Source organism: Macadamia integrifolia, chromosome 9, assembly GCF_013358625.1.
Source record: "Macadamia integrifolia cultivar HAES 741 chromosome 9, SCU_Mint_v3, whole genome shotgun sequence".
NCBI lineage: Eukaryota > Viridiplantae > Streptophyta > Magnoliopsida > Proteales > Proteaceae > Macadamia > Macadamia integrifolia.
The window spans coordinates 13,880,599-13,902,529 of NC_056565.1; the positions used below are offsets into that span (position 1 = coordinate 13,880,599).

The 21,931-nt window shown below is 39.5% G+C and overlaps 1 protein-coding gene across 3 annotated transcripts in view; it reads left to right on the forward strand.

The window, feature by feature from the left end:
* The window catches only part of LOC122089241 (acyl-coenzyme A oxidase 4, peroxisomal), a 22,115-nt gene extending 980 nt beyond the window's left edge, over positions 1 to 21,135 (forward strand). Inside the window, exons 1-14 of one of the 3 annotated variants that reach the window (XM_042658818.1) lie at positions 2,835 to 3,017; positions 3,191 to 3,262; positions 4,161 to 4,265; positions 6,815 to 6,921; positions 13,747 to 13,824; positions 13,906 to 14,029; positions 14,158 to 14,231; positions 14,323 to 14,382; positions 14,519 to 14,628; positions 15,080 to 15,239; positions 15,819 to 15,895; positions 15,986 to 16,157; positions 16,232 to 16,324; positions 20,862 to 21,135. In XM_042658818.1, the coding sequence (XP_042514752.1) occupies positions 3,238 to 3,262; positions 4,161 to 4,265; positions 6,815 to 6,921; positions 13,747 to 13,824; positions 13,906 to 14,029; positions 14,158 to 14,231; positions 14,323 to 14,382; positions 14,519 to 14,628; positions 15,080 to 15,239; positions 15,819 to 15,895; positions 15,986 to 16,157; positions 16,232 to 16,324; positions 20,862 to 20,993 (1,317 nt within the window). In that variant the 5' untranslated portion in view covers positions 2,835 to 3,017; positions 3,191 to 3,237 and the 3' untranslated portion in view covers positions 20,994 to 21,135. The other 2 variants (XM_042658817.1, XM_042658819.1) reach the window with 2 other exon arrangements.
* The last annotated feature ends 796 nt before the right edge of the window (positions 21,136 to 21,931 follow it).

The following is a 21,931-nucleotide window of genomic DNA, read 5'->3' on the forward strand; positions in this document are numbered from 1 at the left end:
ATGACAAATGGTAGTTCCGTCATTCCAATTTCGTTATAAAAAATGACATTTTGATATAGAAACTGAAATTTCTGTGAAAAAAAAAAAAAAAAAAAAAAAAAAGAATTTGCGGAACGATAAATTGTAGTTCCATTGTTCCAATTTCGTTAAAAAAATGGCATTTTGACATAGATATTAAAATTTCTGCTTTTGACATGAAACATCATTTATGGAACAGAAACATTATCAAACACAACATGAGTCTCTAACTAACACTATGAAAGAGGTGTTAGTTTTAAAATACAAAAAAACATAATTACCCCTTTTTTCTTCTTCATTGTTTTCCCACTTTTCTTCTTTATTCAAAACTCTTCAGTCCCAAATTTCTCAATTCTTCTTTTTCTTCGTTCTCTTCATCTTTTTGGGAAGAAAACTGCACATCATCAACGTGATAATCTTTTACAAATTTTTTTTCTAATCAATTATTTAAGCTCTAGTTATTCAAATGGCATAAATAATCTACCATGTGGCAACTGATTCGGGGTTAAAATTTTGCGGACAAATATACTTTAAGGTATCCTATTAACTCGTTAGGCTTCAGCCAAATAGAATTAGCCACAAGTGTTGAAACAAAATTTGAAAATTCAGTGGAAAAATAAAATAAAATAATATATGATAGGGAAAAACGTAGAATACATACATGAGAAGGTACATAGTTGAATTTGCAATTGAAATTTCACATATGCCCAATCTAGATCATTTCTTACAAGTCTAATAGGCAAATTTGCTCGACATGGAACATATAGGAGTTTCCAAGAGATTTCTATCTTTTTGTGTTTCTATCATTTTGTGTTTCATAGTTGATGTTGAAAATATGACCACAAACATTGAGAAACATACCATGTAACAAATTTTGAGGGGTCAAATGAAGCTCTATAACAAAAATCTCATCATATTATATTTTGAAACACAAAATGATCAAAACATCAACCCAAAGACTGCTACATAATGAAAAGGAGCAACAACAAACTTGCATTGGATTTTCCAATCGGCTAAGTGAACAAAGCAGGGGCAACCCTAATGGGGTCAATACTCACTCAACTCAAAGTAGAGATTCAATGTCTTCCCAATGGAGTTTATCTTCTTTTTGCTTCAACTCTGGCTTGTCATCTAGATTTTCAACATTCATTGGAAAAATATTGGAATGATCTAAGATTCCAAATGACATCTCTATAAGTTTATTTAAAAGTTGACTCATTTTAATTGCCTTCATCTTATTTTCAAAAAGTTATTTAAGTTAGAATATAAAATGGATTTCAAAAAAAAATTGAAAACGATTTATCATTATATGATTATAAAAAATTATCATTGTCTTATACAATTTTCGAATGCACATGTGAAATTACGAGTCATAAACTCGGATGTCCTAAGTTAGACTCCCACTAGGCACACATTGGGCCACTCACATGAGGGTGTTTTGTGCTCTTCACTGCTTTCAGTGAAAGTTGAATAGTTCTCATTCAACCTCGGCATGACCCCGTCCATGTGGTCGTGGGGTCAGTATGGCCCCGTGGGACTAGTCTGGCCAAAGATCTGGATATCCCTTGTTAGCAAAAAAAAAAAAAGAATGAAAGAAAAAAAAAATGCACATGTGAAATTACAGTATATCTGTTGGACGAAAAATATGTTGTACTCCACGACATGTTCCTTTAATGGTTCGAAATGAAAGACAATAAACCCTTTACAACTTTGAGTGCCATATCTTAAAAAATCAAGTTGTAGGTCTTACTTTGAAGGGCTTGTCCACTCTATCCATTGCTCCTTAAAAAATATATGAGGGAAAAAGTTATATGAATCTTTAAGGTGAATTTCCTTAGTACATATGTGTATATTTCTCTTATCCTCACATGAAATGACACTTCTGTCATTTGCCATCCTCTCAAAAATAAATTGAAAAGTCTGGAATTTTCTTTTTCCAAGAGGAAAGAGAAAAGAAGGATATATAAACCCTAATGAAAAAAAATAAAAATACAATCAACAAGAAAGGTAATATACCCTTAAAAGTGAAAAAGATAAGGAAACAAATCATAAAAATATATATAAAATTTATGACTAACATTGAAATAGATCACGTTTCAAATCTTATCAACTACTTTGATGGATAATATAAATTAGATGACAATTATATGATATAAGAGTCAAATCATAAGATCACATCATCATTGATGCTGGTGCACAAACCAAAGATGCATCTCGACAATTGCCATGGGCATATTATAAATTGGCAAAGGGCATAGGAGTGAAAGAGGGCCGGGTTGGCCGGATCTCTTAAAACCCTAACCCAATTGTAGGTCCTTAAAATTCAATCCAGGCCTAACCCAACCCTACTCGGTTCATATTTAGGCCCAACCCTATTGGGTTTATACCAACCCAACCTAGCCCTAATTGGCCCTGTTAGGGTTGGGTTGGATTGACCCTGGCTTCTGTAATGATTGGATTAACCTTGATTGACATGTTTTTACCATTCATATCTTATACATAAAAAAATTATAAAAAAATAAAGTACCAATAAGAGTCATAAATTTTAATATAAAAATTCAGAGTCAAATTTCGAATTGGGTTGAGAGTTGAGACCTCAACCTGAACCCAACCCAATTATGAATTAGGATAAGAGTTTTTCAATTCTAACATGCCCTCATGATCAAGAAACATGATCCAAACTCTATTTGGATTAAGAGAAAACAGAACGAATTCGAATTGTTAAGAGTTTTTCAATTCTAACATGCCCTCATGGTCAAGAAATATGATCCAAACTCTATTTGGATTAAGAGAAAACAGAACGAATTCGAATTGTCAGGACCAAACTTTCAAATTGACAAAGAAGTCCAGTGGATGTTCGGTGGAGGTAGGGTGACGTTATCTCAATTGGAGATTCTCACCGGATTCTATTTTCGCTCTTTTTTATATGGTGAAGTGAAGTTAGTCCGATCTGTCTGATCGCGTATGAATTATTGCCAACAACCAAAAAAGAAAAAAAGGTATTTTGAAAATTAGATCATCAATTTCCTTTTTTCGGTTTTATGTTTGGAAAATCCTTACAATCGTCCTAAACCTGCGTGCCGCCTTGCACCCAAAATATAAATAATTTTCCTGCGACTCTGTCTGGGTCTGTATATCGATTTCGTCTATCTGCTTTGCTAATTTTCTCTAGGAAGGGAACCTTATACGATTTATAGCAACGCTTGAGCTTCTCCAACCATGGCTCCTTCGGTTCAGAATCAAGGTGCGTATCTGTTATCTCTGTATCTCACTGCTTTAAGATTCATCAAATGAGTTGAGCTTCATTTTATCGTTCGATCATTTTGAGTTTCTTCAAATTATGTTTGATCGGATTTTTTATTTTTAACTTTTGGATTCTCTGTTTTTAGTGTATTGGATTCATCTTGTGTTTTTTTGTAAGAATTTTTTTTTTTTGCAAGGTGAATTTTGAAATTCAAAAAGGAAAAATCTTCTCTTGATTCAGCACATACCAAGCACAATGAGAATTTCTTAAACCAAGAAAATAGTGCAATTTTTGTATTGGCTACCAAACACAGCCTTAGTGTTCATACTTTGTTGGAGATTGGAGAAACGTTGAGTTCTTTGATTAATCATGTATGCTATACATGCTCTGTTGAATCCAAGGGAGGGTGAAATTGATTAAAATAGGGTTTTTTAGTTGAAGTAATAGTCCATTTTCTGGTTGGATTTTCTCATCTCCTGTGGCAAGTTGGAGCATCTGAATTACTCGGGCAATGTTTTTTTTTAATTTTTTAAGAAAGTTGGGATTTTCAATGGAACCTCGGAACTTTTTCTTTCTGGGTTGGTGGGGGGGGGGACCTCTTACTATTTCGTATTCCATATTTCCAGTGAGTTAAGTACAATGAATGTTATGGACCTTTTCCTTCTTCTCTTTTATTTATGGATTTCTCTTACCTTGGACGATTTGTTGATTGAGCTGATGCTGTTAACGAGGTGCTAATCGTAATCTGAAATAATTTTGACAGGCTTCAATTGTTTTCATCTTCTTTATTTTCCTTTTTTTAATAAAGCATTTTTATCTTCTTGTATGGTTTGTAGTGGTTGATGTTAAGGATGATTTTTCCAGTAAATCAAAACTTGATTTCTTCAATCCTGTGCAGATGATGCTTCTAAGAATTTCAAGACTTCATATTTTGGGTTACCAGCATTGGATATGTCTGCTGCATTTCCCCAGGCGACTCCAGCATCAGTCTTTCCCCCTTGTGGTAACTAGACTTGTTCCATTTTCCCCTCATAGATTTCTTACTTATCTGCCTTTCTTGTGCTGGATATGTGCATGGCCACTGTTGCATGTTTGGATACAGCTATGGATCTTTTGCATTGAAGATTCCGATGGATGATAGATGCCTTTTTTTTTTTTTTTTTGGTTTTAAATTCTCTCACTTTTCCTCTTATATTGTGCTTTAAGATGGTCCTAGCTTGACGTTTCCTTTCCGTAATTTCTTTTAGATTTTCTTTTGAACTTGCTTGAACAACATAAATAGCAATACACAGGAACATATGTTCCAATTTACACATTAATATTAGTTTCCCTCACCATTGTTCTGTTTTTCAACCTATATAATATGATATATAAGACAAGAATGTTAAATAACTACTCTTCCATAATCTAAGCCATGCAGTCCCAACTTGGGCTGTTCCGCCTTTGAGTATGAAATCAAAATGTTTGTTCACTAGGTATGCTTGAAGCATAATGATCAATGAGATATATATGGCTATGTCCCCATTTCTTCTTTTGGTTTCCATGTCTCGCTCAGCTCAAAGTCATGTTTCCATGCTTACTGATGACATATCATACAGGTTATAAGATTTATGATCATTGATTTGAACTCTGAGCTCAAGATATCTGCTTCAACCACATGAAATTATTGGTTGAAATTCTGAAATGACAATATGCACATTGCTTTAATTTGTATCTCTTGATACGGATGGCTGTTCTTGATCTGAGCTGGCAAAAAGCCTGACAGCTTTGTCCCCAGATAAGTTGAACCTTGCCCTCTTTCATGCATTGGAATTGCGATCTTGAAATAGGACAGCTCAAGAAGTTGGTGATCTAGGGCTATATTTGATGTAGTTTAAGAGAACAAGAAGGGCAGCACCAACCATCATCAAACTGGACCAAGAATGGACTAATATGTGTAATTTTGGGTGATCCTGTTGTGGAATTAATCCCTAGTTATCTAGTTGGAAATTTATTCTGCATTAATACTACTGGAAGAAGTAGTGGGAAAGGGTCAAGGGCTTTATTTTGGTAGGATTAACTAGTATTAATTGTGCGATCTTGAAATCAGGTTTTGTTAGAGCACAGGGAATAGTGTTCAAAAAAAAAAAAAAAAAAAAAAAAAAAGAGAATAGGGATTAGGGTTTGGGAGACTTACGAAGTACAGTGAATAAGATCGAGATCAGCAATTTGATATATTGATGAAGAAATAAGAAGGAAAAGATAAAGGAGACTGATGAATGATGGTAAAATAAGAGGAGGAGAGGGAAGAAAATAATAGACAAGGAAGTAGAAAACCGTCCTCATGTTTTAAAACTTGTGAAGTACATTATTCAACGGATATATAGAAAGATTCAACTAAATCTGACGATAGTTTGACATGAACAGTCCGACCCCAAGTTAAAAGTAAGACTGAAGAAAACTTAATTTCCAAGCAAACTAAAACTTCTACTATACCTGAAAACAAAAACTAAAAGGTAATAAAATTTGGTTTTACTATAAATAATCAGGCACTTTTATTTATTTAGAATTGGTAAAATTCATGATGACTAGTACAGTAAAAAATGAACTGAAAATTGAAAATATATGTAAAACTGTAAATTACCCAAAAACCGTTTAAATTATCAATATCACAGTGTTACTTTCCTTAATACAATATAGTCATTTCTCATGTTTTGAAATGGAAAGAGCCCAAATATAAACTTAAAACTGCTAAGCCCTTTGCTGGCACGGTTCCATAGAACACCAACTTTGGAAATAATATTATTATAAATGCATTTATTAAAATTTTAACATATAATAGTATTGTTTCTAAGGTCGCATTTACCAAAGTCAACTTCCCAGGTCATAGGGGTAAACTCTGCTTCCCTTTTTAATGGGTTTGACTGAATTTGGGTTGATTAGTGGAGTAACATAAAGAGAATTATGTTTCCCCGGTAAACCACTGTCTGTCTGTGTTAGTCCAAGATTTAAAGATTGGTTTATATGGATTCTGATACATCTACAAATTTACTCCACTTTGTTCTTTGAACTTCTTTAACAGAAGATGTGTCCCTGTATAAGGGTGCAATGGTGGAACATGATTTAATAAGTGGAGAAAACACTTGGAATATGACTCTCTCTCTCTCTCTCTCTCTCTCTCTCTCTTTTTAAATACAGATGTTGGAATATGACTTAGTTGATTTGAGTTGAACTTGCTCCTTTAAGGTTTTATTTCCCAAACATGAACTCCTTTGATGAAAAAAAAGAAGAGCAACCCAGTGCACGAGGCTCCTGCTACTGCAAGGTCTGGGAGGGGCAAGTGTGTACGCAGCCTTACCCCCTGCTTCGCAAAAGAGGCTGTTTCCAAGTTTTGAACTTGGGACCAACAGGTTGCAATAGTGCAACTTAACCGTTGTGCCATAGGCTCGCCCACTTCCTTTGATGAAATGCCCTAGATATGTTTATTTATGTTTCAGAAACAAGAAAGAATCCTAGACTTAATGATGCTGATACTCACTTGTTTTTAATATCTTTGACATTTTTAATATGCAGCTTCAGACTATTATCAGTTTGATGACTTATTGACTCATGAGGAGCGTGCCTTCCGGATAAAAGTCAGAGAGGTCATGGAAAAAGAAGTAGCTCCAATAATGGCACAGGTGACATTGTAATTAAATGCTGTCATTTGAATTCTAGAATAGTTCTAAATGACACGAGTAGTTCCAGTTGTTATTCTCTTGTGATTAGTTGATGTTATAACTAGGAGTCATTATTTGGTATATTTGTGTTAGATTAATGTTTGGGTCTATCGCTTGGTGAGATGGTCTATTCTCAGGCTGCCAGCCTGAAGGTGCAGGTCTGAGTCTAAGGGTGGCCACTTTGTGCAAAAAATTCTGAAATTTCGGACTGATTCCAGTCTATTCCTTTGTGGGACCCTGCAAAGGTAGGACTTCCTCTGGGTTACAGCCCATATGTGGCTATTAGTTAGATCTATGGTGCCAAGTAATTGGTAAAATTTTAGTGTCAGCCTTCATGCCATTTTATTTACAGTACTGGTATCTTGTACTTGAGCATCCATATCATTTTTTTTTTGGTGAATAAATAATTCATTACGAAAGAGACGAAGAAAAAATACAATCCCAAAGAGGGGGGGGGGGAAGAAAAGAAAAAAGCCCCTTAAGGGGATACAAGATTCCTGATTATAGAGCTTGGAAGATCTCAGGGATCAACAACATGACAATTTCTAGGAGGAGGACAAGTGAGTGAGATTTTTGATATCTTTGCTCTGACATCAAAGAAGATGGACTTCCAAATCTTTCCTAGAGGCCGAGAGTTGGAGGTCCATTTTCTGTGGTTCCGCTCCATCCAGATTTGATTTAATGTAGCGCAGAAGGCTAGTCTTCCCACATAATCACAAATAGTCTTCCCTTGGAAGGTCATATCCATCCAAACCCACTCCCTTTGGAAAGGGAGAATTGATCTACGAACCGGCCAGCATTTGGAGAGGACAAGCTTCCAGATGGAGTAGGAGACGGGGCAGGCAAAGAATAGATGATTTGTGTCTTCCGGCGCAGCTCTACAAAGATGGTATAAAGGAGAGACCTGGACACCTCTTTGGATAAGGAAGGCTTGCGTGGGAAGGCAGTTCATAAAAACTCTCCAGGCGGTGAAGCTTTGACGAAGAGTGTGGTGCTTGAACCAGATGAGCTTGTTCCAAGGGGAAGGGGACCCCCGAGTTCTGGTGAAGTCCCAGGAGGACTTGACATTCAAAATGCCACTCGAAGCATGGGACCAAATAATAGTGTCGGTCCTTCTGAGTCCCTGGGGAGGGATGGAAGGCAGAGGACCAGATTTCGACGATCTGTATAGAGGTAGGGGTGGGGGACTCCAGGAACCCTAAGAGATGATATCAGCAACCTTAGCATGCCTAGACAACCCAGAGTTGTAGATATTTCTGGCACTGAGAATCAGAGAGAGGAGCCCTTTGGGATGCCAAGGATCCAGCCATAGGAAGGTGGAAGCACCGTCCCCTATGCGGGAGAAAATGACTCTGGAAGCTAAGGATCTCAAGGAGATTAGTTTACGCCAAACTCAAGAGACATCAAAAGGAGAGTGGACCGACCAAAAAGTTTCCTGCCTGAGGAGGTGGGAGTACACCCAATCCACCCAAATGCTTTTCTTTTTACTGACAATCTTCCATATAAGCTTGAGGGTGCCAACCATGTTTACATCCTTAATGCGCCTCAAACCAAGACCCCTTTCATTCTTGGGAAGGTAAGTGGCTGCCTAACTAAGAGGGCGGAGGAAACGAGAGGACTCACAGCCTTTCCAAAGGAAGGAAGCAAATAAACATTCCAACTTTGCAATAATCGTCTTGGGCAAACCATAGATACCAGACCAATAGATGTAAGATGCTTGAAGGACGGATCTAACGAGCACTAGACAGCCTGTATAGGATAGGAGCTTTCCTTTCCACAGTTGGAGACGCTTTCTAATAATGTCCAACATAAGGGAACAGTGATGACTCGAGAGTCTAGTAGGAATGAGAGGGAGACCCAAATACTTAACCGGGAGAGATCCTAGAGCAAAACCTGTAATCTGGAGGAGAGAGATCTTGGAAGCATCCGATATCCTTGTCAGAAAAATGAGAGACTTTCTCAGATTGATGCAAAGACCAAACATCAAAGCAAACTGGCTCAGGCAGTGCATAACAGTGCCAAGGGAAGAGGCATTCGCTCGAGAAAAGATCATCAAGTCATCAGCAAAAGCAAGGTGAGTGAGCTTGATGGCCTTGCACTTGGAGATGGGGATGATGGAACCCTGATTGGAAGCAGAATGAAGGCTACGGGAAAGGACCTCCATAGCAAGACAAAATAAGTGGGGGGATAGAGGGCCCCCCTGACGAATCCCTGCAGATGAGGAGAAGTATCCTGCTGAGGTGCCATTGACCAACACAGAGAACTTGGGGGAGGCAATGTAGTGAAAGATCCAGTTGGAGAAAACCGGAGGGAAGCCCATCATGTTGAGAACCGAGATAATGTAATCCCATCTCAAGGAATCAAAAGCCTTATGAATATCAATTTTCATGAGAGCTGCAGAGAGATGAGATTTTCTGTCAAAGCCTTTAACAATCTCATGACGTAGAAGGATGTTGTCTCCAATGGATCTTCCCGGGATGAAGGTAGATTGGTTGTCATTAACAAGGGAGTCAATGATAGACTTAATCCGATTGGCAAGAATCTTTGCAATGAACTTGTATAGGAGATTGCAGAGAGAAATAGTCCTGAAGTCATTCATTGTGTTAGCACCCTCCTTCTTTGGTATATGGTAGAGGAAGGTGTGACTGATAACCTTGATCTGACTGGGGTTGAAGAAGAAACTCTTGACAACTTTGATAAGGTCCACTTTAATAATGTCCCAAACAAAGGAGAAGAAGCCCATACTGAATCCGTCTGGCCCCGGAGCTTTGCTAGCTTTGTGGTAAAGGATGACAGTAGTGATCTCATCATTAGAGGGAATGGCCCAAAGCAGAGGAGTAACATTGTTCGGGACAAGCTTGTTTATGAGCCCCTCGGGAATGGGCAAAGCCGGGGAAGCTTCCGGATTGAACAAGATCTTGAAATGGTTTGCAGTTGCCTCTTTTATCTCATCCACTCTAGTGACTTGGGAGCCATCAGGATTAGAGAGCATGGTGATGGAGTTGAAATTGTTTCTGGCCTTTAAGGAACGGTGGAAATAAGAAGAGTTGGAGTCCCCTAATTTCAGCAAATTGATTCTAGCCTTTTGCCTTAAAAAACTTTCTTCCTGGGCCAAAAGGGCTGAGAGGCTTGCAGATTAAGACTTATCCTCCTCAGTAAGAGAAGAGTCCAGATGATTGGACTGAAGACGAATCTGGATGGAGGTTAACTGGTTCCTGCAATCAGTGACAAGAGGAGATGTTACCAAAAGTGTTAGTATTCCAAAGCTTTAGGGCTTCTTTGACATTTCTGAGCTTTTTGGCAAAGGCAATGAGAGGGGTAGAGAAAGCTTGGACAGGCTTTAGCCAAGCCTCCTCAACAACCTTAGTGAAGTCAGGGTGAGAGGCCCATATGTCAAAAAATTTGAAAGGTTTAGGCCCAAAGGAGCTGTAGGGAAGAATGGATAGGAATATGGGACTGTGGTTTGAAATGGATGGAGGCTCAAAAGATGCATGGGAAGAAGGAAAAGCAGATAGCCAGGCCTCATTTACAAGCATCCTGTCAAGCTTGCAAGCAATACGGGAAGACCCCGTTCTTTTATTGTTCCAAGAGAACTTGATACCCGACCAACGGAGATCATCCATTGCTATGTCCTCAATGCAATCATTGAAGGAGCTAATGTTTGCCATGTTTAGAAGCCCACCTCCTTGTTTTTTATGGGGGTAGCCAACAACATTGAAATCCCCACAAATCCCCCCAGGCCGAGTTCCCAATTGACCAAAAATCAGGGTTTGCATATCGTACCGTATCGACCGATACGTATCCGTTTTGGCCCTTACCGATACGATACATGAAATTTTTAAAACCCTTTCGTATCGATACGTATCCTACGATACGCACCGATACACCACCGATACACACCGATATGTATCGATACTCTATGGAAAAAAATCGAGTAAAATGTATGTTTCGATATTTATTGGTACGTATCGGTATGTATAATATGTATCAATTATACATACCGATACGTACGATACACACCGATACGGTGCGCTACAGTCATATAATGGCCAAGTTGGGTCATTTTTCAGAAACACGATTTTTTGAGGGGTTTTTGTTCCAAAGTTGTTGCCAGCCATATTTCTCTCTAACTAAAGTGGAAATCAAGGATTTTACATTTATAGGACAACAACAAACCTTGAATTCTTAGTGCGATACCCTCAATTTAGTGTTTATGCATAATACATGTTATCAATACCTTTTTTTAACAATTTTTTTTATGCAAAAGTGTATAAAAAAATGTTTCTTATCCATTTATGTGCATATCTTTAGCGTATCTCTGATACGATATGATACCCTCTGATACATATCTTAATTTTGGCCGACTGATACGGTGACTGATACCGATACTTTAATCCTTGCCAGCATTAGCACAAAGGTCATTCCAGAGGGAATCTCACTCAATTAGGCTATTTGAGGCATAGACAACAGAGAAGAAAAGGGAAAAGCTGTGGGTAGTATCAGAAATGGACACATGGAGGATCTGAGAGGAGGAGAAGATGAGGGAAACTGAGAGGATTTTCAGGTCCCAGAGGATGCAAATTCTCCCATTGGATGGTGAGAGTGGTTGGTGAAGGACCAGCCAGGGGCTATAATGGAGGCAATACGAGAGAAAGAGTTCTCTTTAATGTGGGTTTCCAACAAACAACAAAAACCAGGACGAAGGTCCTTGATAAGCGAGCGGGCGACGGCATGCTTAGAGGGGGAATTCAGACCCCGAAGATCCTAAACCAAAGCCTGCGACATCAGGCAATTGGAGGGGAAGGCAACTTATGCTCTGCAGAGAGAGGGTAGGTGGTGGCACAAGGGGGACGAGACCTGTTACGTCGCTGATAGGAGCAGTGAGAGGGGCGGCAGGAGGAGCCAGCGGAGCGGGAGCTAAGGAAGACTTAAGCCGAGGCTTTCTGGTATGTTTCTTGGCGAGAGGCCTGTTTGGAATTTTAGAGGAGGCAGGTGAAGAAGGCGGGTCAAGCTGGGTCCGATGGGTTGAGTCAAGGGGGCTTGAGATAATGATAATGGGCTGAGGAGGGTTAAGGTGTGGTGGCTCGTGGGTGTTAAGGGTGGTGGGCTGGGCTGAAGAGGAGTTTAAAATAGGCGATGGGCCTGGGCCGACACACAAGGGAGGGATAAGAGGCCATAACTTTCTAAAAGAGAGGGGGTCGATCTAAGGCTCGACCAACACATCGGTTGGACTAGACTTGGCCAACGAGCCCGGAGACTTTGGCATGGTCTGGACCGAAGAGGAGGGGACAAAAGGAGCTTTGGGCGAGGTAGGAGGTGTCTTTCCAGAGAGGGATCTCGCAGGTGCCAGATCGCACCAGGAAGCAGAGGGATGACTTTCATCTTTAGAGGTCGTAGCCACCGAGGTCTCGTGTTCAGAGGCATCTTCAGTTGAAGAGGAAATATCTTCAGAGGAAGAGGAGTCAGAAGCCGATGACGCAGAGGATTTTTCACCAGAAGATGGGGCTTCTTGGGAACCGACAAGGGTGTCACTGGCAGGAACATAGGTTGGGGAAGGCTATAGATCCGACTACTCCTCCGGTTGCAGAATTGAGAACCGATTTTGACTAGTGGGCAAGACATCAGCAGGGACCTCTGGTCACAGCCCAACAGAGGCGGTGGAAGCATGAGATGGCCGACGGCGCCGAGCATGGCATCTTCCTCTCGTTAGAGGAGCAATAAATGGCCGATCATCTGAAAGACACATAAGCGATTGGTTGCGGAAAGTGTTTGGAGCTTTCGGATCAGTTGCAAGGGGTTTTGGAAGACAAGCGGCCGTATCATGTCCAAAAACCTTGCAACACAGGCACTGGGGTTGGCACCAATCGTAATGGATTGGCTGTTGGTATCTAAGCTCATCTCCTTCTTGGACAGAGATTGAAGAAGGAAGAGCTGAGGAGGCAGAGACTTCAACACAAATCCGAGCATAAGCCAACCTGTCTTTCTTGTTTGTTCTAGCATCGGAGCAAATAGGGGTGCCAAGCACTGAACCTATGGTACTCAGCCCATCGGTACACCAGAAGTGCAGCGGAACTCCCGGCAGAGAGATCCAAAGGGGGATGATGGAATAGTCCACCTGGCTCAATAGAAGCTGCTTGTTCCAGGATCTGAGGAAGATAGGCTTGCGTCCCACGAGCCAATGGGCCCCCTCCAAACATCGAATCTTATCTCTTTCCTTAGAGAACTTAAATAGAAACAAACCATGGTCCATCAAGAAGGTGTCCACAGTCCCAGAAGGTTGCCATTGCTTGAGAAGAGCTTGCTTTACCAGATGGAAGGGTGGCCTACTGCCCAGGAAGTGGCCAATGAGAGAGCAGGACCACATGGAGACTTCATCGTCAAGAAGTCTTGCCGGACATTTTGCTAGCAGGGAATCACCCAAGGGACAGGGGGGCACGAAATGAAGAGGAAGGTCATCAATAGGAGCAGAGATGGAAAAATTATGTTGAGAATTCCAGGCATTTGTAGGGGGGAGGAATTGGGAAGGAGAGTGGGGTTGGAGGTGCTAAGCGGAGGTTCAGGGGAGGAAAGACGAGTGGTTTCAGGAACTAAGGGTGGCCCCTCAGTAGGGGGAGCAGCCATGAATGCCGGAGCTCAGGCCGGAGTTCCGGAGTTCATGACTTCACGTCCAGAAATTTGAAGTTTTTTCAATTATAAAGCGTTGATCAATTACAACAGCAGTAATTTTCAATCATCCAAAATCGCACCCATATCTTAGTCTAACTTGATTTTCTTTTGGGTTTTCAGTACTGGGAAAAGGCCGAGTTTCCGTTTCATGTTATACCTAAGCTTGCCACGATGAGTGTTGCTGGTGGCACAATTAAGGTACTTTAATTTGTGCATGCTTCCTTTTTTCATCAGTCAGTGAAAATTTTTATGTAGCTTGTCTGATCATTTCTGGTATAGGGCTATGGGTGTCCAGGCCTTTCTATCACTGGAAGTGCTATTGCTACAGCAGAGGTGGCCAGAGTTGATGCAAGCTGTTCTACTTTTATTCTGGTGCATTCTTCTTTGGCTATGCTCACCATAGGTAACTTTCCCCTTCCCGTTCTTAAGGTTTCCCCTAGTGTACTGAATTGGTTAGTTGTGAGAAAAAGACTCAAAATGGTGGTAATTAAGACATGGCTTTGTATGATTGATCTAAATTGTCAAGGACAGCTCTTTGTGGATCAGAGGCACAAAAGCAGAATTATTTACCTTCTTTGGCACAATTCCGCACAATATCTTGCTGGGTAAGCATAACATGTTTAAAACATAACTTGTTTGAGGTGCTTTATGCTCTTGCATCATTTTAATGAGTTTATTCCTGCTGTCCCCTGTTAGGGTTTGACAGAACCTGACAATGGAAGTGATGCAAGTTCTTTAATGACAACAGCAACGAAGGTCTGAATCCATTTCATTGTTTTCAATTGAGTCTGAGATGAATTGGTGTGATCATCCTAGGGATAATTTTTGATAATTTTCCTCTCTTTTTGAATCACCCTTCCGTATACGAGGCTCATTCTGTCATTGAATGCAGGTGGAAGGAGGTTGGTTACTTGATGGCCAAAAGCGCTGGATTGGAAATAGTACTTTTGCTGATTTGTTGGTTATTTTTGCTCGGAACACAGAAACAAACCAAATAAATGGGTGAGTTCTGTTCCAAATGAGTTGAGGTACTCCTGGTGTTTGACTGATGTAGACCACTGAAAAAGTCCATTTGTAACATGGCTCATGTAGGGAGCCATGCTGTGCTATTCTAGAAGTCTGCATAAGAATCTAGTTATGAGTTATGACAATTAACTGTCTGATTTGGTGCATTGTTTAGGATATCAAAAACTACTTCTGAAACTAAGTAATTCTTAGGACGATTGATTTGATTGATGTGTGATAACAGTGAGTCCCCCCTCCCTGAAATAGCAAAATGTTAATAGCGGTATTATGAAAAGAATTATTTTGGTATATGAAGTTTAAACTCGGACTATATACCATCCCGTTGTTGCTAATAATCTTTCTACATGGACCTGCTGCTTAGGCTTATATGGATCTCTTCACTGGTTAAATCTTTTAATGATCCGGTTGCTTTTGTGGATTGTTTCAGATTTATTGTTAAAAAGGACGTGCAGGGACTAACAGTTACCAAAATAGAAAACAAAATTGGCTTAAGAATGGTCCAGAATGGGGATATTGTATTTAAGAAAGTCTTTGTTCCCGATGAGGACAGGCTACCTGGTGTCAATTCCTTTCAAGATACAAACAAGGTAAGATGGTAATTGATTCTCAAGAATATCTTTCCATCTTTTAGGCTATGTTTGGTAACGAAGAAAAGAAAATAGTATAAAAGATGTAATAAGACAAAAAAGAATGATTACACAATAATTTTTTATGTCTTTCTCTCTTCTCAAATTCAATTTTTTTGAATTTTTTTCTTTTCTTTTCTTGGCTTCCAAACATAGCCTTATTTTTCTTCTTGGTGCCAGAAAATCTCTGCTTCTGTAAGTTACAAGAATTGATTTATAATTTTCTACCACATACCATAGCTTTCATATCATCAATTGAAATGCACCTGGACTCACCCTCATTAATTTATGGGGCTGGATTTTTCATGCTGATTCCTTTTCCTAAAATTGAAATTCTTTATGTGGACTTTTTTAATAGAAACAAAACTAGACATCTTTTTGGCGAATGCAGAAAGTTTATCATTCTGGTTCTCGTTCCTTCCTCGTGTGGTCTCCAACCTATGTTTCTTGTGGGTTTCTGTTTATTATCTCCCCACTCCCCCTTGCCCCCACCCTTTTTGATTGCGAACTTTCTTTTCCTCTTTAATTGATTAATAACAGGTTCTTGCTGTTTCTCGTGTCATGGTTGCTTGGCAACCAATTGGCATTACAATGGGTGTCTATGATATGTGCCACAGGTACTTAAAATATGCAAATCCCTTTCTTCCATGTTGTATTGCTGAATTTTCATTTTCACTATGCCCTGTTCTAATAGATTCTGAAACTAGGTATCTGAAAGAGAGGAAGCAGTTTGGAGCTCCATTGGCAGCTTTCCAAATTAACCAAGAGAAACTTGTCCGTATGCTGGGTAATATTCAAGCAATGTTCCTGGTTGGTTGGCGCTTATGCAAACTCTATGAGTCAGGAAAGATGACACCTGGTCATGCTAGCTTGGGGAAGGTAAAAATTTTAGTTTTAAGGCGAGACATTTGGCAGTTTCACTGACTGTACTGTCTGGCACTCACATGATTCAGGCATGGATTACCTTGAAGGCAAGGGAAACTGTGTCTCTTGGGAGAGAGTTGCTTGGTGGCAATGGGATCTTGTCTGACTTTCTTGTTGCAAAGGTTCGAATGTTCGATAACTTTCACTTTCTTCTCACTTTCTTTATTTCCAATTTTACCTTTACTTTGACTGAAGTTGTGCAATTAATGCTTCTTATGATAAAATACTTCCATTTCTTATGGTGGTTTGCCAGCAGTTGTGATTGATTTAAGTAGGTTCTTTTTTTGAATGATTCCTTGAGGGAATTATTTGCTTTTAATCTCATGGCTCTTACTTAGGAGCCCACTGCATTGAGCGAGCACACAAGCAGTTTTCATCTGTGTCATATATATATATATATATATATATTTTATAGCTAAGAAAGAGGGGACTTGTTGAAACGAGATGGGAATATTAAAAATTTGGGAAAGTGCATTCGATATAAAGAGAGATATCAGTGTGCAACTCCCTTGCAACTAAGTCTGCCATCCCATCTGCACTCTCAGGTCTAGGGTAATGAGAACGTCAGATACAGTGCTGTTTTTTTGTAAACCGAAGAAGGAATGAAGAACTAAATGCAAATTACAACACTTTCTGTAAGGGAAGGCTTAAATATGATTCCCACATCCTTAGAGGGCCGTGGAAAAATCTTGTGAGTAGAAAGACATTTAATAAACAGAGACTTTTATCTTTTCCTCATCAATGAATTCTTTTCCTTCTGTTGGCCCTGAAGGAACTTTCAGGAATTTTTTATTTTTTATTTGGGGTTAGGGTGGGACAAGGAAGTTTCAGGACGGTACCTTTGGATCGAATCAGCGTAAGAGTATGAACTCTGGACCTCGTATAATTGTTGCTGAATTATATTCAGGTTTTATTAACCCTCTTTCCATAAGAGAATGCCTCAATGCTCTAGACTACACTAATTTTGAAATGGGGAAGGTTGTTCTGCCCAGCATTTCACCAAAAAACCAAGTGCCTTCTGGGAGAGATTCTAGTTGGGAGCTGATTTTGTGATGGTTATCCTGTAAGTAGAATTTCAGGATCATTAGTTTTGCATTCCTCTTGCTTATTTTTTGTTATGAGTTTTCTGTTTCCAGTGTAGGATTTTGTTTTTTTCACTCTAATGAAGTAAATGAATCTCTTACAGTGTACCATTTTCCCTGATTAACCAGGTCTAGTAGTTAGTTTCTACATGGTAAATCATAATGAGTTTTAACATCAACAACTACTTGGAGTTCAAAGATTTCATAACAAAAAGTATATAGTCTTACTCCCTTGTGTATATTTGTCATCCATTTGAGGGACACCTTGTCCCCTCAAAAGTAAATACTTCGTACCACTTTCCAATCCCTGAAGATGAGGAAAAGGTTCAGTGAATAATTATTTTTTTTTGGTAAAAGGAGAAATATTTATTGAAGCATGACGAGTGACAGGGGTCTGAATTAAACATAGTGGACAACCAAGGAGTGGATATAGGCCAAGATGTCCTACACACTAGAGACACAGCTTTCCTGGCCAGCAGTCAGCCACTGTTAATCTCCCTGGAAATGTGGACCATATGAAACCCAAAATTCAGTATATTTTGTTGCACTTCCGGGGTATATCGTGACTTCCTTGTGTATAGGGATCTCATAATTTTCAGGACCAAGTTCAACCTTCCATTTTTTTGGTCTAATTTGTCATTTGAAGGAATATTGAATAGGAATCTACCCTTGGTTTCTATGTATTAAGCTACCTAACTTTAGGAAATTGAGGAAAATTATAGTTTTGTATGCACTTACAATTTGAGTTGGGACTGACATAATGACCTGGAGGCAGGGTTTGTTGGGATTTTCAGACCTTTGAAAGAGCTAGGGGTAGGCCTAAAATGACCGTAGGCTAAGTGGTGAGTAATGACATGCATAGTCTCGGTCTTGCCCAAGTATGAACCTGGATAGAGCCTATTGGAGGGCTAGGATCCAAGTAACCGACCCCATTTAGCAGAGATTCTCCTGACCTGTTGGGCTGTACTTCTTTCCTCTTACTCTCATCTATCTACTTGCATCTTTCTTATCTCATCTATTGTCTTCTCATCTCTTCCTTCCACCATGTTGTTGCTGTTATTGTTATTGTTGTTGTGGTTGTTATTCTTAATATGGATCCATGTCGCTGACCCTATTAAGTTGGGATTAGGCTGAGTTTGTTGTTGTTGTTGAAATTTGAACTCAGTCAGTCCTAGGTTGGGCTGTTCTTGGGGTGAGGCCTTGGAGAGCCTAACCTCAAAATCCTGATTTTGAAAGTTGGTGCCACCTGGGGTTGAGACTGACCTTTATGATATGGGGGTGTGGTGGTTTGGGATTTTTAAGACCTGGAAGTTTGAAACTTATAAATATATTAAATAGGATTCCAAGTAATTGAAGTGCATCAGTTAGTGCTAGAGCACTGAGTGCATATTTTGAGGAGCTTCTCGAACTGCTGCTTGCTAAATTCTAGAATCCTGGTTCTGGTGATTATGTGGGTTAAAAAGGGCACAAACAAGATTATTTTGTTTGGGAACTTTACTGACAGAAGCTGAAGAAGCTATTGTTGCCGCCTCTCCCTTGCATCTGGAGATTATGGTGTAGAAAATTCCAAAATAAAATTATCTTATTGGGCATGCCTTTTTTAACCCATAAGTCGGATTCTGAGAATCCCAGAAGCTGAAGTGCCAAAATCCCATCTAAGCATGCAGCGCCTCTACAAGCAGTTACTTGTGCACAAAGTGGATGCAAGAAGCTCCCCCAAATATGCCCTGGATCCTCTTATAGGGTTGTCTCCAACTGTTGCCTTCCCAACTTGATAATGAATGGTGCAGTTATAGTCCATCAACTCTAGCCATCTTCTCTGCCTCATGTTCAGCTCCTTGTAGGTGGAAAAGTATTTCAAGCTCTTGTGATCACTGTAGATCTCAGTTTTTTCACCATACAAATAGTGACGGCAAATCTTTAATACAAAGATTATTGCTGCTAGTACTAAATCATGTGTGGGATAATTTTTCTCGTAGTCTTTCAGCTGTCTAGATGCGTATGCAACAACTTTGCCATTTTGCATTAACACACAACTTAAGCCCAACTTGGATCCATCACTATATACTATCATTCCAAAGTTGCCATATGGAATAGGAAGTACTAGAGCTGATACGAGTCTCTGCTTCAATTCTTGGAAACTATTTTCACATTCCTTTGACCGTTGAAATTTCACTCCCTTACGTGTCAATCGGGTCATAGGAGCAGAAATGCGTGAGAAGTTTTTCTAAATCTTCTGTAGTATCCTGCTAATCCCAGGAAACTATGGATCTCACCCACATTCTTGGGTGCTTCCCAATCCAAAATCATCCATCACCTTTTCAGGATCAACTTCAATGGCCTTCTCTGAGACAACATGCCCTATAAGTGTACTTAGGAGAGCAGTGAATTTTGCATATAATTGTTTCTCTTAGCTGCTGCAGTGCCAACTTCAAATGGACAACATGTTCTTCCCTACTCTTTGAGTAAATCAGAATGTCATCAATAAACACGATAATGAAAGTGTCCAACACGTCATAGAACACTTTGTTTATCAGCTCCATGAAAACTGCAAGTGCATTGGTCAACCCAAATACATAACTAGAAATTCATGTTGTCCATAACGGGTTCTGAAAACTGTCCCTTGATGCCCCACTCTTTGATCTTGAGCTGATGGTACCCAGATTTGAGATCTATTGCGGAGAATGTTGTTGCACCTTGCAATTGATCAAATGGGTCATTAATTCTAGGCGACTGATATTGGTTCTTGATAGTTAAGCTTGTTGAGTTCCGTTGTCTATATACATTCTCATGCTTCCGTCGTTCTTTCTGACATAGAGCATTGGTGCTCCCCATAGAGACACATTAGGCCTGATGAATAGTTCTGATATCCATCCCTAGATCAGGCCTAAACAACCTGATCTCATTTTACTTGCTGAGGGTTAAGTAGACGAAAATTGAGGTGGGCTGGTTTGATTGAAAAAAAGGGTACTGCTTGTCATGGTTTTAAGTATCTCCGATACGATTCGCGATCTGATATCCATGGATCACAGACGGTATCTTCCCATGGCCTTTACGATACCCTTCGATACGTATATTAAATTTTTAGCCTACCGATACGGCAACCGATACTAATACTTTAATCATTGATCTTTAGAATATCTTATGGCGACCGATACCGATACTTTAATCCTTGCTGCTTGTGATGGTCAATATGACCTAAAAAGATGTCAAATAACTTTTCTGAGAAGACCCTCTTCCATCTTTTTCTTAAACCTAGGCCTTTTGTGGTTCTTTTTGTCTCCTTTTTCCATTTGTTTTTTGTGATGTGTGGTTTTTATCATTTTCAAGTTAAAAGCTGTTTTACCAAAAAAAAAAAAAAAGAAGTTAAAAGCTGGTGCAATTTAGTGTTTACATTAGGAATGAATTTTGCTCTGTTAGGTCAAAGTCCATCTTCCACCTTGTTTTGCTAAAGTTCTATGGGTGAATGGTGTGCATCCTAGAATTTCTCACATACGCTGGAAATCCGTACTGTGCAATTGACATGTCACCAAATGATCCATGACTTCTAACCCCATTGGTTTGTTCTCTTTCTCAGGCTTTTTGTGATTTGGAGCCTATTTATACATATGAAGGAACCTATGATATTAACAGCTTGGTGACAGGGAGGGAAATCACTGGAATTGCAAGCTTCAAACCAGCTGCATTGACTCGACGAAGCCGCTTGTAAGAGAAAGTAGTGCAAGGGTAAACATTGACTCCATGTCACTCTTGACCTGTAATTGTCAAAGATAATAAGCAGGACAGGTGGAAATTGAATCCTGTTATAAATATTGCAATAGAAAATAAGATGCATTGTGAAGTTCCTGCAACCTTTAGCTATTGTACCATCTATCGGCCTTCTCTTCTGGGGATTAATGTCATATTAACTAAAAGTGTTAGCATCTTTTGATAGCTGGATGTTTGGAGAAAGCAATTTTTTTGGCAGGACATGTGAGCACATACCCGGTGATCCGAGCTGCAAGTAGGTTATAACATATAAATTCAATTTTGTTCCAGGACAGTAGGGAATTGAGTACCTATTGTTTTGAAGCTCATTTGTCTTGTGCGAGGGACCTGGGGCCTTTTACTTAACTCCCAAACAGAACAATAACAACATGAGATGCTGCTTATGGTGCATCAAGCATTCATGCCTGGAACCAATGTTTCAAAGGGTTGTTGGATCAGGTGGTTTGGACTGTTAAATTGTTCATGATTCCTAATCTGAGAGGCTAAGAATAACATAAAAATCAGCTCTTTTTGGGAGAGAATTACTTGCCTATACAAAGCAGTGGACCAGATTTACAAAAACTATACACTGGATTTGTATGAATTTAACCGAATTATTGAAAAAAAAAAAAAAAAAAAAAAGGTCTCCAGTATCTAACTATATAAGGCAGTGCCTGGTCTATGTATCTGTGGCCCTTCGAAGGTCTTTTTCAAGCCTGGTCGCTAAAAAATCCTGTAGACTGAAGGGACGTCACTAAGTGGGACGATAAAACTGATCAAAGATCAGGTAGGCCGTCTTCTTTGATTAAAGGGAAGAGGACTAAGACTCTTTTATGGTCCAAAAGACACTGATCACAGGAAAAGTTCGTTCATGGAGGTTTTCCATTCTTCTAGCTTGTG